The 16,036-nt window shown below is 52.5% G+C and overlaps 1 protein-coding gene across 2 annotated transcripts in view; it reads left to right on the forward strand.

Annotated features, from left to right (window-relative positions):
• qin (tudor domain-containing protein qin) overlaps positions 1–16,036 on the forward strand; it is a 134,682-nt gene that overhangs the window by 63,252 nt on the left and 55,394 nt on the right. For both annotated transcript variants that reach the window (XM_075895705.1, XM_037425258.2), the window contains exons 15-17: positions 733–840; positions 1,434–1,595; positions 2,426–2,600. In XM_075895705.1, the coding sequence (XP_075751820.1) occupies positions 733–840; positions 1,434–1,595; positions 2,426–2,600 (445 nt within the window). The remainder of the gene's footprint in view (positions 1–732; positions 841–1,433; positions 1,596–2,425; positions 2,601–16,036) is intronic.

Below are 16,036 nucleotides of genomic sequence, written 5' to 3' on the forward strand. Positions count from 1 at the left end.
TTAGTTTCGTACTTGGGGGTGGCGAATTGCACTTGTGGCTTCGTTTATTGCTGTGTTTAGGTTTTGTTTTGAAGGAAAGAACGAACCACTTTTAAACTTCGTGACCCGATTTGGAAATGTAAGCCCAAAAGAATAAAGTGGTGAAGCACAACCGCTGAACATTTGTTGATTTTTGTTTCGTGAGTAAACTGCTCCAAGCCACACGAACACACGCAGCCAGAAGTACAAAGATTAGACAAATCCGTGTACTACCCATCATTCTCTTGCTCGCTGGATTGCCATGCGTTGCAGCTCTCGTAGACACTAGCATCAGAGTTCCTTCTAGTGTATATTTAGGAAACTCTATGGCTATTATCACTGACGTGGGAAAGGGCAGAAAAAAAAATGGGCTAGTCGACAAATTCGGCATTGCGTGCAGCTTGCTATTCATGATTATCTAGGTGTGCTTGAGAACGGTGTGAGAGCAAGAAACAAACTGCGACGACTGCTACTTTTACGAACAAAGTGGTGTTCACATGGTTCTGAGAATAGCAGGAAAGGCTTGGCAAAGTAAACAGGTTGACTTTTGGCAGTAAAATGTGTTTTTAGTCGATTCCATGTCTCTACTGTCACACTCTCATGCCTACGAAATTCTCTCGAGTGATTTTTTTTTGCTTTCCTTGTCGATTTTGTCATTTGCGGCTTTCAACTGTATCTTGTGTCCTCAAATTTATTTTGATCTATCATGAACAGATCTTGAGTCGGAATTCACAAATGAGAGGCAGCCTTTGGAAGAGCAGTCACCAGTACCAAGCACCTCCAGTGACGAGCTGCTTCAGAAAAGACCTGTAGCTGAACCATGTATGCTTTTTTTTTATTTCTGGAAAGTTACAGAAAAACAAAGCAAAGCTAAAGGTCATTCGGCCTGACGTGGCTTCATTATGTGAAATGGAGTTTGCGACCGGCACAAACTCTTTTTTAAACATAATAGTGGATTTCAAGTCGTTATGTTGAATGCAGCACTTATCTACTTGTTACATTTCATGTTTAGCTCGGTACTTACGTGGCACGTTTAATATTTATAGCTGTATTGGGCTTGCCCATGTTTTGATGTTTAGGCTGTGTTGCTCTCTGCCTGATAACTTGTAACTTTTGTTGTTTTGCATGTTGTGGCAGAAGTTATATTTGCGTAACCGAATAAGGTGCACTGTGGGCAAGTTGCATATCCTTCTAGTACGCTCGCATCATGTCTTCTTTACAGCTTCAGAGACGAGGCCCTATCAATGGATGGCTTGTTTTTATGGCAGATGCATGCTTATGAAATGGGAAACTGTGCTGAAAGCTGCTTGATGGTGTAAACGGTTCGGAGTGAGGGCTTCTGTATGTACAAAGTGGTAGCTCGCGTGTTTAAATTTTTTTTGCCCCCTTTTCCTCCCCCCACCTTCTTTTTTCAGTGGACAACAAGCGAGTCATGGTGTCACACATTCGTGATCCTGCCAACTTCTACGTGCAGCTGTGTGCCTCTGCCACCAAGCTGCAGCGATTGCAAAATGAAATCAACAATTATTGCATGACGCAAGACTCTAAGTTACAGTCAGAAGATGAGATCGAAGTCGGTGAGAACCGCATTGTCATGGGGACTCATGCATGGTCTTCGTGAACGCTTTTTGGTGGTTTCTCATTGATTTTGCCAGAACTTACAAGCTCCTGGTTGGAGCATGGTGTTAAAAGGGGTTACATGATGAAACGAATGCAATGACAGGTAGAGTTATAAGCTAAGATACGTAAGTACTATTGGCGTCGAATGAGACCCAAACAGCGGCAAGCTTTATTTATGGTATAGTGCACGCTGTGCAGTCATAATGCAGCACATTGGTTTTGGCAGCACAGCTCATGTTCAAGGTGGTGACTGGATGGTGCTCACTATAGACCATTGCTAATGCTTGCCACGTTCGAGTAACACGGTTTATGTCAGCACACTTTTGGGTACTGTGGTGTAAAATGCTGGCAATGATTGCTTGCAGTCAAGTAAAAACATATAGCAGTAAGAAAAAAAAAGGTTGAATTGCACATAAAGCAAAGTAAAATTAGGGAGAAAATTAAATGAAGCCATAGACTTTCTTGATCGTTCTGAAGGCTCTTTTAACATAATTATTCTGACAAAGTTTGTGTTAAGCCAGTCGTCAAATGATTCATGACATGCACGAAATGAAGACGGTGCCATCGGAAAGATGGCTCCTGAGTGAATTTTGCAATGTGGTCACGCAGATTGGTTGAGTGTCTTTCTTGCTGAAGACTGTGCTTGGTGTTAAAATGATTACAATCTAACTATAGATAATGCTGTTATTGTCTTAATTCTCCAGTTCCTGCTTTATCATAATATGAAAAAATCTTATTGTGTGCCAGCAATTTGTGCATTGTCTTACGGGGCCATGCCTCTTTGCAGGCGGCATGTATTTGGCACAATTCCTTATGGACAACAACTGGTACCGTTGCCGAGTGCAGCGCAGGGCCTATAGTGACATCAGCGTCGTTGACGGGACGAGCTTCAGACAGAGCTGCGCCAACGTGGAGGTGTTTTATGTGGACTATGGAAACTCTGAGGTGGTGCCTATGACTAGGTAATTCAAACATATACACTCAGACCTCATTATAACAAAGTTGCATCTTTGCAAGAAAATAAGTTCGTTATACCCAAATATTTGTTATAAAGGTTATTTGTAGCATTGTATCAGTTGCAAAACTGTTTTTCATCTATTGTATTTACTCTCATAATTCTCGCATTCACGTGGTTCTCGCACCCCCAGCATTAGCCAACAAAAATGCGTTTTTCCCTTGTGTAATTATCGCATCACAAAAATCGCAGCAGCAGATGTCGTCTGCTACTTTTAGCCAATGATGATGATAGCACCCATTAGCCTAGAGCCGCCTCTTACGCATTATGCATGCTGATGACACCCATTGCGACCGGGTAATTTCCACAAAGACTCTCCTGCTACGCTGGGACCGGCTTAACAGAGGGGCCGAAAACACAGCGGCCAGGGAAACGCCCCACACACCCTCCTCTTTTCAACCCCGCACACCGGCAACCCGTCACCCGGTTCCGATGAGTTGGTGGCAAACTAAAGTGACCCAACATGTAAACATCCAAGTTTAAACCACGTGACTGGAGCAGGTCATGGTATTACTTCTTTCAAAGAGCAGGTGCGGAACACGGCTTGCCTTGGCTCGGCTCGACTTTCACTAAACTATTGAGCGGTTGCTTGTGTGTGTGCATGTTTTAGTGTGTGTACGCGCATTGAGGAAACTCTGACGCCTGGCCATTAGACAAACAGACCAATTATTTATTTATTTGTTATTTATTTTTATTCCTGCGGCACATGAAATGCCTGCCCTGTGTCAAAAGGGAAGAGGAACAATTACTAACTTGCTAGAACGGAGCCCTAATTCAATCCAAACCAAGCCACAAGTTGCGTAGTAGCCCTTGTGGCATGGCGTGCGTTTTTAGTGTTACTAGTTCAGTGTTCTGTGGTAGCGCTGTAGTGATCCGTGTGTAGCATCGTCCTTTCAGCGGCTGCGTAATGAGCTGATACAGGAGCTATACAGTGTTGGGGGACCGTCCTATGTACGGCTGACGCAGAAGCCTATAGCTAATGTTTCAGCCGCACACAGTCGTTCCGTGCACGGTTAACGTCCCCCAACCGTAGCTTGCCTCATTGCAGCTACTACTACGGGTTCGGGCGAATAAGGCAACTGGCCAGATCAACAACAAACACTTTATTGCTAAGCGTTAGCAATCGCGCGTCACTGTCGCGGGGAGATACTACAGATAACAAAGGTGTTGACGCTTACACCTCGGTCGTGGACGTCCTCGGCTCGCAGGAGGGGTTGCGGGTTCGTCCTCCTGGGATGGTCGCTGGTGTCAGAGCGCGAGCGCCCGTTTGCCCGCTCGTTTTGTTCCCCGACCCGATTTCCCTCTCCCTGACGAGAATGGTACCTTTCCTCGCTGAGGGAGAGGGGAACCTGTTCCTGGCGCCGGGAAAGGGGGGGGAATCGCACGCGCCGGCCGTGGGGGAAGGGGTCCCCGCAACCAGGCGCGTGCGCTGCCCTAAAAGGGAAAGGGAGGCTGGGCGCACCTGCTCCCCACATCTCCTCCCCCCTTAAGAAGGCCCCCGAACGACAGAGACTGCAAAGAGGGAATAATTCGTTTTATTCGTCCTCTAGATAGGCCAGAAGGGCCTGGTCTACGTCCATGCCCTCGGACCGTTCGGTGTCTGCCGCGGGCACCGCCGGAGCCCCCACCGCTCTCTCACCCGCCTCCAAGGTCATTGACGCCACCTCCGGTGTCAATGCAGCCGCCACCAATGTCTCTCCCGGCCCCGCCGCCCCCCGCTCTACGGTAGCCGTTATTGATAGCGGCGCAGGCGGACTCTCGCTGGACGCGTGGCCTGAGGCAACTCTCAGCAGCCACTGCGCGAAGTCCGCCTCCTGGGCCGCCCGCGCCAGCATGGCCCGAACCGCGGCGCCGGAGCGCTCCTGGGATGATTCGCGGCTGGATGGTTGGGTAGCCTGGGTGCGGTGCCGGTGTAATTTCCCCAATTCGTGGGAGTTATGGATCACCACGGCGCCGCACTCGCAGAACCGCGTCCCTGCGGGCACTGGAAGGCAAGCCCCGTTAGCCCTCCGGTCCGCGTCCTCTACCGTGCGCCCCTGAAAAGGGCGATACAGGTGCGCTGGGGCGACCCCAACTCGGGCCCTTTCCTGCCGGCGCCAGGGCCTCGAGGAGACGTAAGACACCGGAGGGTCGCCTCCATCCTGGCTGGTCCAGGTTGCCACGTCTCGGTGGTTGCGGCCGTGAGGCGATGCGGTCGGCTCGCCGCGTTGGGACCCTGGTCTCGTTCCCTGTGAACCGGCGGGTCGTGATGGTGACGGCGAAGCCGAGAGTTGGTGACCAGGCGGCAGCGCGCGCGGACCCCCTCGGTGGCGGCGGCTCGAGTGGCTCTGCCTCGGCGTTCGCGGCCGGGCCGCAGTGGGGTAGGGCTGCCATGTGGACGTTGGTGGGGGTGGGGGCTGGCCGTAAGGAGGTGGTCTCCTCTCCTTGCTGTTCCGGCGGTGCTGTTCCCAATGGCGCTCCATCTGTTCGGTGAGAGTGATACAGATAAAGAACGACAGGTTAACAATCGCACATGTGTTGCGCGCTAACCCTTGCACCCCGCGTCGAACATATCAAACGCGGCCTACCGTGCATAGTTGCCTCCGACTGTTACGCAGGAAGTAGCGCGGTTCTGGGCTCCTGACCCGGTGTCGAACCATCTCACCCGCCGCGCGCGGCTTGGAGGGGGACTGACCGTAGTCCTCATGCGCCTCCCGTGCTATGTAGCGTTTCAAGTCACATACATGCACCGGTCCGCCGCTCGGTTTGCCTTTCATGTTCGCGAGTCGATAAACGAGCGAAGAAACTTTCTCTCGCACTCGGTACGGCCCGGACCATTTCGGTGCCAGCGAGGCAGCAAACTGTTTGCTAGCATTACTGAGAACATGATGGCGCCGCATCACCAGATCGCCCACTTCGTAGTGTACGTTCCTACGCGTGCGGTCATACTGCGCCTTCTGCTGTGCCCTAGCAGTGCTGAGATTATGTCGAGCTTTATGTAAAGCTTCCGCTAGCTTCTCGCGCAGCTGCGTTGCGTATTCAGCGCGTGCTGATGTCGCCACTGGCACTCCACTGCGGTCCGCGAGTACGGTCTCCATCGGATTCGGCAGTTCTCTCCCCAAGTTCAGAGAAGAAGGCGCATACCCAGTCGATCGGTTTACGGTCGATCGTAATGCAAAACCGATCTCTGGAAGATAGGTATCCCAGTCCTTATGTCTTTCAGAGAACGCGACAAGCATGTGCTTGATGTTGCGATTGACTCGCTCCGTGGGGTTCGACTGAGCATGGTAGGTGGTTGTTTTCTTGTGCTTAATGCCCAACGCGGCGCACGTGTCAACAAACACCTTCGCAGTGAAATAAGACGCGTTGTCTGTAATCAACTGCTCGGGGAACCCGAACCTGGTAAAAACCTCCATCAACTTCTCTAAAATCACTCGAGCCGTCAGCTTCCTAAGGGGAAAAAGTTCTACCCATTTAGTGAAGTGATCCGTGATCACCAGCAAGAACTTATTTCTGCTAGGAGTTGAGGGGTACGGGCCCATTACGTCACACGCTGCGATTTGCCAGGGAGTCTGACTGTTAATCGGTTGCATGAGGCCGGGCGGACGTCCTCCTCGCGGCTTGACGCTTTGGCACACACGACATGAACGGGCGTAGCGAATCACATCCCGCTTCATACCTGGCCAGGTAGCGAGGCGACACAACTTAGCGTAAGTCTTAGGGCCGCTCGCATGCCCACCAATGCACGAGTCATGAAAGTAGCGAAGAAGCGCTCCTCTCAACGCGCGCGGTATCACGACTTTAAATGACTCACTTGTGTCATCGTCGGATGGAATGTACCTCAGCAGGACGCCGTCAGAATCTAGCAGATATGAATCCAGCGCGCTCACAGCACTACCAGCTGTTGCCGAGCGCTCCGCACCGACAGCAATACCAGCTGCCCCCTTGTGCGCGGTGGCCTCACTACCACCCGGCTCCCGGAGCCCGTCGAACACCTTTCGACAAAATGGATCTTTCTGCTGAGCTTCTAACAGCTCCCTTCTGCTGAAAACAATCCCTGCGCTAACGACAGCCTCTACGTGGTTCACGCTCTTAGCTCGAACTAACGTTTGCTCCGCTGTTTGCGTTAGCGCGAGTGTCTCGCTCTCAGTTCGTTCCGAATTAGTCGCGTGACTTGCCTCGTGTCGAACTGGAGCACGCGATAGTGCGTCGGCCGCGGCATTGTTCTTACCCTTGCGGTAGCGGACGGTGAAGTCATAACGCTGCAGCAACAATGCCCAACGCGCCAATCGGCCACTTGGTTCGTTCAAACGCCTCAACCACGTGAGCGCCATGTGGTCCGTTTCAATCACAAACGCAACTCCGTCTATGTAAAAGTCAAACTTACGGAGAGCAAAAACTATCGCCAGACACTCTTTCTCGGTTACTGAGTAGTTCCTCTCCGCCGGTGTCAACGTACGGCTCGCGAACGCAATCGGTCGGAGGGAACCTCCATGCTCCTGAAGCAAAATTGCTCCTAAGCCCAGGTCGCTTGCATCGGTGTGAATAACAAACTCCCTGTTCAAATCGGGTAGCTGCAGCTGAGCCGTGTTGGCCAGCAACTTCGTGAGGCGACGCAGTGCGGCCTCTTGCTCTTGGCTCCAAGCCCAACGCTCACCATTCCTCAAGAGCTTCGTTAAAGGCGCCTGCACTGCCGCGCAATCTGGAATGAATTGGCGATAAAAATTCACCATCCCCAAAAAGCGCCTCAGCTCACCGACATTGTTCGGCGATGGATAGCTCACTATCGCTTCAAGCTTACCCTTATCCGGCAAAATGCGACCCTCGTCAAGCGTAAATCCCAATAATGTTATTCGGGTCGCCGCTATCTGAGCTTTGTTTGGGTTCAAAGTGATGCCCGCAGACCTCAGCCGTTCTAGAACGTCTCTCAAGTGGCGCACGTGCTCTTCGAACGTTTTCGAGTAAACCACTATGTCGTCTAGATATGCGAGTGCGTGCTGCCACTTTGCATCTCCCAAAACACGGTCCATTAGCCTCTGATACGTAGCGGGAGCGCCCACCAAGCCAAACGACATTCTCCTGAATTGGAAAAGTCCTCTGTGGCACGTGAAAGCTGACTTCTCTTTATCCCGCTCGTCCATCTCAACCTGAAAATATCCGCGGCTAGCATCGAGCGTTGTGAAGTACTTCGCCCCGCCTAGATTGGATACTAACGATGAAATGGAGGGAAGAGGATACGCGTCCTTCTTCGTAATTTCATTCAGCCTGCGGTAGTCTACACAAAGGCGATACGTATCATCTTTCTTTGGAACTAGAACTACCGGGAAACCCCATGGGCTGTTTGACCTCTCAACTACGCCTGTTTCGATGAGTTCGTCCAAGGCGGCGTCTAGTGCTTTCCGCTTAGCTAAGCTGATTGGTCGGGGATTGCATTTCCAAGGGCGTGCATCACCCGTGTCAATTCTATGCTTAACCAGCGTAGTGCGGCCGGGACAGTCAGTAAACATCGCGTCATATTCGTACAACAGCGACGACAGCTGCGCTCGTTCCCCCTCTAGTAGGCTCTGTGCCTGTACCAAAAGCGGGTGCACTGCCCTTTCCTGCAGCGCAGCACATTGCTCCGGCGGGGCGTTTACTCGCTTTCTCGGCGCGCTTTCCTCCTCGCGTACTCGCGCCTCTCCCTGCGATTGGCATGCTTTTGTCAATGCGGAGGCCTTCGAGAAAAGCTTCAGCGCGTCTCCGTCGCGCTCTCGGTAACCACCGTTTGCAATGTCAATGACAATACCCGACTTAGCGAGGAAGTCTCGACCCAGGATTAGAGACATTGACAGCCCTGGAAGATGCACGAAACGTTGTCGCCTCACGCGTCTGTCCCAGCGGATCACTAGCCTAGCCGCGCCGCTCGATTGTGCTGTGCCCGTAGCTAGACGGAAGATGGTGTTGCTTTGCCTCAAGCGGATGTTGTTCTCGCGGAGATGGTGCAACACATCGTCACCGAATAAAGAAGCGCTTGCCCCAGTATCCAAAAGTGCTACGAACTTTTTCCGAGCTATCGTTAACTCGATTAGCGGCGCGGGCGAGTCTACGGCATCACCTGCGCGACAGACCGACGGTGCAAGTGATCCGAACGCATCGGTAGGATTACTAATCGCCGCGCGGGGTCCCATGTGAATCACCGGCGGCGCCGTCCGTTTCCCGAACCGCGCGTTTGCTCCTGACCCGGCGTGCGGTCGCACTCGCGAGCGATGTGCCCTGGCGCGCCGCACCGATAGCAAGGACCGCGGACACCACGCCGGTTCGCTCGTAACTCGCCTCGATCAGGTGGTCCTCGCTCTGGATTGCGCCGCTCGTTAGGCCTCGCGTCAACCACGTGCTCCTGCCTTGGAATGTCACGCGCAGGGGCGGCGTGTGCCGTACGGAGCGCGTAAGCGTAGGGGTCTAAAGCGCGGTTTGACAGCTCCCAACCGCGTGACACGTGCTCATCAGCGTACGATGCTGATGCGTTACCCCTAAACGCTTCTGAAGTCACTGCGCCGCCGTTCCATGCACAGCGAGGCTCGATTGACTGCGCGGCGGGCGGAGGGGGGCGATACGAACGCGCTGCGAGGATGTCCCCTTGTATGCGCTTCGCCTCGGTGGCGAGCTCTTCGAGGTCTGCGAACCTGCATCCCCTGAAGTGCGCCGCGAAAGTCGGGTGCGCCTGTCGGGTAACACGCTCGACCTTTTCCGCGTTGGTGGCGTGAGGGTTCGCGAGACGATACAATTCGTCCATCGCCCGTACGTATTCCAGCAAGGATTCGTCCGGATGCTGGGTGCGCAGCTCCAACTCCCTCCGCAAACGCCACTCATAATTAGCCGGTAGGAATTCGCCGCGAAAGCTTTCGCGGAACTCTTCTACCGTACGGGCGCGATGTCCGGTTAGTCGGAACCACCGAGCCGCTTGCTCCGTGAGCGACACCGGGACCACGCGCTCGAGAAGTTCGGCATCAGAAAGACCCGTCGCCTGCTGATAATGGAGCAACCGGTCGAGATACTCGTTGGCGCTCTTGCAGTCGTGGTAACCCGTGTAGGTCGGAACGTCTACCTTGACACGTGGTCGCACATTTTGCACGGGGGCCTGCGCTGTGTTCTGCAGGGCGCTCGCGAGGCTTTGCATAACTGACAGCGCATTCTGTAAGAGTACCTCGCTCGAGGGCAAACTGTTGCCCGAAGACTCGCCTATAGTTGAGGCGCGTGTCGTAACTTGTGGCGGCGCCTCTCTGTTCGCGTCGCGAGATGCCGGAGCGCCATGCGGGCCGCTCTCCGTCGTAGGCCTACTCTCTGCTAACGCGGTCTCTGCACCCTCCTGATCATCCCGCGTGAAACGACCAAGCTCTACGCTGTCGGAAAGTCCTAACAGTACCCCCGCGTTAGCCAAAGGATCGCCACTCTGCGACGCGACATCCGACAACATTGACAAATCTTGGAATTCCGACATGCCTATTATCCTACGTGTGGAAGAGCGCCCTGGCACTTGCTCGCGTCCACAGAACTAGCCGCGTTGCCAAATTCGTTACGTTGGGCGCCAGATGTTGGGGGACCGTCCTATGTACGGCTGACGCAGAAGCCTATAGCTAATGTTTCAGCCGCACACAGTCGTTCCGTGCACGGTTAACGTCCCCCAACCGTAGCTTGCCTCATTGCAGCTACTACTACGGGTTCGGGCGAATAAGGCAACTGGCCAGATCAACAACAAACACTTTATTGCTAAGCGTTAGCAATCGCGCGTCACTGTCGCGGGGAGATACTACAGATAACAAAGGTGTTGACGCTTACACCTCGGTCGTGGACGTCCTCGGCTCGCAGGAGGGGTTGCGGGTTCGTCCTCCTGGGATGGTCGCTGGTGTCAGAGCGCGAGCGCCCGTTTGCCCGCTCGTTTTGTTCCCCGACCCGATTTCCCTCTCCCTGACGAGAATGGTACCTTTCCTCGCTGAGGGAGAGGGGAACCTGTTCCTGGCGCCGGGAAAGGGGGGGGAATCGCACGCGCCGGCCGTGGGGGAAGGGGTCCCCGCAACCAGGCGCGTGCGCTGCCCTAAAAGGGAAAGGGAGGCTGGGCGCACCTGCTCCCCACAACAGCTGCTTTCAAGTAAAGGTTATCGACCATGATCTGGAACATGGCAACAGGGTTGCCGGCTGGCACTTCAGCGTGGATGAGTTCTGTGTGCGCTACTGGCGACGGCAGCACGAGCAGGTCAAAGCCACAAACAAGTCACGTAACGCCTTCCGTGGGCCTAAGACTGGAAGATACCCACTAGTTGAGGCGGCACTACTGGACTACATCAAGTCTACGTGCGGACGGGTGTGCCGTTGTGATCGAGCTGCTAAGAAATCAGACGCGCATGCCTGAAGGAAGGCATCTCGGCGGGAGATTGCGGCGCGAGCAACGGGTGGGCCACACGGTTCATGCACCGAAGTGAACTCTTACTCAGGAGACGGACGACTCTGTGTCAACGGTTACCTTCGGTGTACGAAGAGAAGATCATCGATTTTCATTGATATGTCATTAGGATGCGGGAGCAAAAGAACTTCCTGCTCTTGCAAATCGGAAATGCGGATCAAACTTCGCTCAACTTTGACATGCCGCAGAGCACAACTGTGGAGCAGAAGGGTGTGCGGAGTGTGCATATTACAATGGGTGCCGAGAATCAGAGGTGCACCGTCTTATCGCCGTAACAGAGGACAGGCGGAAGCTGCCCCCATTTATTATTTTTTAAGCGGAAGACCCTCCCGGAGGCCAAGTTTCCCCCTGGAATACAGGTACGTACGTGTGCAGGAAAAAGGGTGGATGACCGCTGACCTTATGGTCGACTGGGTAAAAACTGTTTGGGGACGCCGCCCTGGAGCGCTTCTTTACCCGTCGCTGCTGGTAGTCGACAGCTTCCGCAGTTGCCTGGTCGACTTCGTTCGGCCGAAGCTTAGGGGGCTGCGGACTGACCTCACTGTCTTTCCAGGCGGTCTGACTTCGATGTTGCAGCCTCTAGACGTATCCTTGAACAAGCTGTTCAAGGATAATGTTCAGAGGCTGTATTCAGAATTGATGGCCGAAGGGTACCATGCCATGACCCCCGGGTGCAAGATAAAGAAGCCGTCGGTGGAGCTCCTTTGTTCTTGGTAATCAAGGCATGGTTCATGATTTCGCTTGAAATTATCGCCCGCAGCTTAAGAAGACTGGGATCTCCAATGCCTTGGAAGGAACGGAAGATGACGTGGTCCATGAAAACGACGAGGGAGACCATGCTGAAGCTGGCGATAACTCCGATGGCGCTGCAATGAGTGACGTAGATGGCAGTCTTGACTCAGGCTCCGAGTAGTTCGCCCAAGAAACTTATTAGCTAGTGGATTTAGTCTGAAGATAAACCTTAATGTGGGTTGAACATGTAGTTTCATTGTAAAGGTAAGCCTTGTATCACCACTTCTTGAAGCTTTTAGTTTCTGGCGGAAAAACTGCGATTGGTGGCCGTCTTTTTTTTTTTCTTGCGCTGTACGTTTTCGTGGAAAATTATCCCCACATAAGTATCGCACCCCCAACTTTCTAACGGTTTTTCTGGGAAAAAAGTGTGAGGATTAAGGGAATAAATATGGTACTTTTTTATAACAAATATTTAGTTATATCCGTTTTTGTTATATAGACGTACGAGTGTATGGTGCTTTTGTTTGCCTTGCTACTGTAAAATTATGCGGAGTGCCTTGCAAATAAAAATTGGAACGATCAGCTTCAGTCAGCTCAATATGACTGGTTTGTTTCCATTCATATATATGTGAAAGCATCATTGTTATGGCTAACAAACATGGTAATATTTAACAAACAAATTAATTGGGATGCTTTGCTTTAGTGAGATATGGTAATTGAGGTTAGGCTCTGAGGTATTTTTGAAAACCCTACTGTCCTTTCAAGAGTTTCACATTAATAATTAAATTGTTAGAGAAGACAACAGAAGTAGGCTTGTGTGAAGCGCTTCAAATACCGTCGACCTTGGAGCACTGAAAAGGCCGAATGCCGTAATCACTTGTGTAATGAACACACTTGCGTTAAAAGTCACGGCTTTGCCGCAAAGGCGAAGCATTGAACGCGATAGCAACAAATTGGAAGGTCACGCACAGAATGGCAAGCAGATCGGAACGTGCCCCGCGTTTCTCACGCAACATACTCACAGGTACAGATAAATGCGAATAAGCCTCTTTTGTTCCTTTGTTGTGTTTGAAGAGGGCGCCTTTCTCGCAAACGGAGGTTGTGCAATGATAGCGGTGACCTTTGTGCGCCCCGTAACTATAAAAGAATCGTTCCATTACAAGTTCAACGCCAGCCAAGACTTATAGCCCCGCTGTGGTGGTCTAGTGGCTAAGGCACTTGGCTGCTGACCCGCAGGTCGCGGGATCGAATCCCGGCTGCGGCGGCTGCATTTCAGATGGAGGCGGAAATCTTGTAGGCCCGTGTGCTCAGATTTGGGTGTACGTTGAAGAACCCCAGGTCGTTGAAATTTCCGGAGCCCTCTACCACGGCGTCTCTCATAATCATATGGTGGTTTCCGGACGTTAAACCCCACATATCAATCAATCAAAGCCAAGACTTATAATCTTCCCCACCGGGAGATAAGGGCATGCGAGAGAGCCGCCACGTGCTCATTGCGCCATCTTGCTGATAGTTCTCTCCCCCCTCATGAGATGCCCGCCAACCGCAGTAAGTGGTAGGTATAAATAGCTTGCCGTATGAACGTTGGAGGTGCCGCTTGGGGGCTCAATGGTTAACGCCCCGCATTCACAACGTGGAAGTCCCACGTTCGATTCCACGCCCCGAAGTCTTCTTTCTGGATTTTTCGTTTCTTGCCTTTTCATATATATATATATATATATATATATATATATATTGTGGGCATTTGTTACATCGTCCTCATCCCTGCATGATCACAATAACCATCATCTGCTCGTCTCTTTGTCCTCATTGCCACTCTGGGTCATCGTCATCGTCTGTGTACTGGCTCTGCCCGTTCATTTTGCGAGGTCTTTCCTCAATTAAACGCTGTCGCAGCCAAGACTACCAAGATTTCATACGTGGTGGAGGTGGATTTTCGGTCCTCTTACCTCCCGCAGCCCGCTCTACCCGCTGGAGCTTCGTTCAGGTTGCCGATTGCGCCCACTGTCAGCCAGCATGTCCCAGACTGAGCCTACCGCAGCTGATGTCATCAACCACGCACCGACGCAAGCTGCCCCTCCTATTTACATACATGGACTTCAGCGGGAACCCCCGCTCTTCGCTGGTCTTCGTGGAGAAGACGTAGAAGACTGGCTCGAGGACTACGACCGCGTAAGTGTCACCAATCGGTGGGACGAGGCCGCCAAACTGCGTTACGTCCCTTTTTATCTGACCGGAGTGGCAAAGACATGGTATTTTAACCATGTCATTGACCTACCCGACTGGGCTACCTTTCAGCAGCAGCTGCCACACGTTTTTGGGACCCCGGGCATTCGATCCGCCGTCGCGAAGAAAACACTTGACACTCGCCGACAACATCCCGGTAAATCATACACTTCATACATCGAGGATTTCCTCGCACTGTGCCGGCGTGTCAATCAATCCATGCCGGAATCGGACAAAGTGCACCACATATTGAAAGGCATTGGGCCTATTGCCTTTAATGCACTTGCTGTGCAAAACCCAGCTACCATCACTGATGTCGTGACGACATGCCAGCGCCTTGATATGCTGGACTCTGTTCGCCTCCAACCGGACATTGACGACCACCACTCTACGTCTCACGGCCACCTGCGTGACCTCATCTGGGACATTATACGTGAAGAATTGCGGTCTATGGGCTTCACACCTCCTGCACCACGTCCTACACAGTCTTGGGAGTGCCCTTGCGTGACATCGTCAGGGAGGAACTTACATCGCTGACCGGCGTTGCACCCGTACAGCCACCTGCTTCACGCCCCATACCCACGTACCCTGAAGTTGCTGCCGTGCCTCCCAGCGACACCCACGCGAGATTGCTGCTGCACCCACGCGCATCAGTTGCTGCTGCTCCCCCGGTAAACTACCATTCCGTGCTCCCTGACCCCCCAGCCCACCTGACCGCACTATCTTCAGCTGCCCCGAATTCCTTCTATTCCCCACAGTGGCGCTCGTCTCGCCCTGTATGCTACTACTGTGGCTATCGCGGCCACATATCTCGTTTCTGCCGAAAGCGCCAGCAAGATGAGCGTCGGAACGACGTGCGCGAATGGGATTCGTACACTGGGGCGTTTTATCAAGGTTGGCGTTATTCATCTCCACGAAACAGCCAGACTGCACCACGAAACAGCCGAAACACGAGACGCCGCTCGCCTTCGCCCTCCCCCGTTCCACTTCTCCACTTCGTCCCGCCTCATTCTCATCTGATATTCATTCGGGAAACTAAGTGATGCAGTTTGTGGAGGAAAAACTGCATTCGGAATTAGAACTAATTCCTCTATCAGGCCCGTGTAACACGCTTTCTGTGGAAGTGGAAGGAGTGCGAGTCGATGCTTTGGTGGACACAGGTGCGACATTGTCTGTGATGCGTGCTGATTTGTGTGAACATTTAAGGAAAGTAATGACGCCTTACGATGGCCCCACGTTAGTTGCTGCCCACGGGGAACGTCATTCGCCCTTCCGCGTTTTCTACTGTGCGTGTTTTCATCGACGGCATCCGCCATCATGTCCAGTTTGCTGTCCTGTCCCGCTGCTCTCACCAACTAATTTTAGGGTGGGATTTTCTATCATCCGCTTCCGCGGCGATTTGTTGTGGACAACGCGTCGTTCACCTTGCTGACACCGACTACATGCTTGACGATGACAATCACAAGCCACTTCGTCTGGTCGCTGCGAAAGACATCGAACTGCCTCCACTACAAGAGCAAATTGTCAGCATTACGTCCAATGACATCTATCACGGTGATGTATTGGTCTCACCGTCACCACTTTGCGTTCGTAAAGGTATAGTTCTTCCGTCCGGTGTCGTTCGTTTTTGCAATGGCTCTGCACTTGTCACCGCCGTCAACTCTACACCGGAGAAGATCTTACTGCCACAAGGGACTACTGTGGCCCGTGTTGCCGACTTCGAGCCTGTATTTGTCACGCCACTTCAGGCCATCGCATCCAAGAACCTTCCCTCGGTGAGCATGTTTCTTCCTCTGCCTCTACCACCGCTATCAGCAGCGAATTGACATATTCACAGAGGCAGCAGCTGCTCGCATTGTTACAGAAACATGCAAATTCTTTCGATTTTTGCTCGTCTAAGCTGGGCCGCACTAATACTACAGCACATCGAATTCAAACTGTTGGGACATCTATCGTACACCGCCGACCCTACCGCGTGTCTCTAGCTGAAAGAAAAATTATAGAAGGAA

The sequence above is a fragment of the Rhipicephalus microplus genome, chromosome 5 (assembly GCF_043290135.1).
Source record: "Rhipicephalus microplus isolate Deutch F79 chromosome 5, USDA_Rmic, whole genome shotgun sequence".
Lineage (NCBI taxonomy): Eukaryota > Metazoa > Arthropoda > Arachnida > Ixodida > Ixodidae > Rhipicephalus > Rhipicephalus microplus.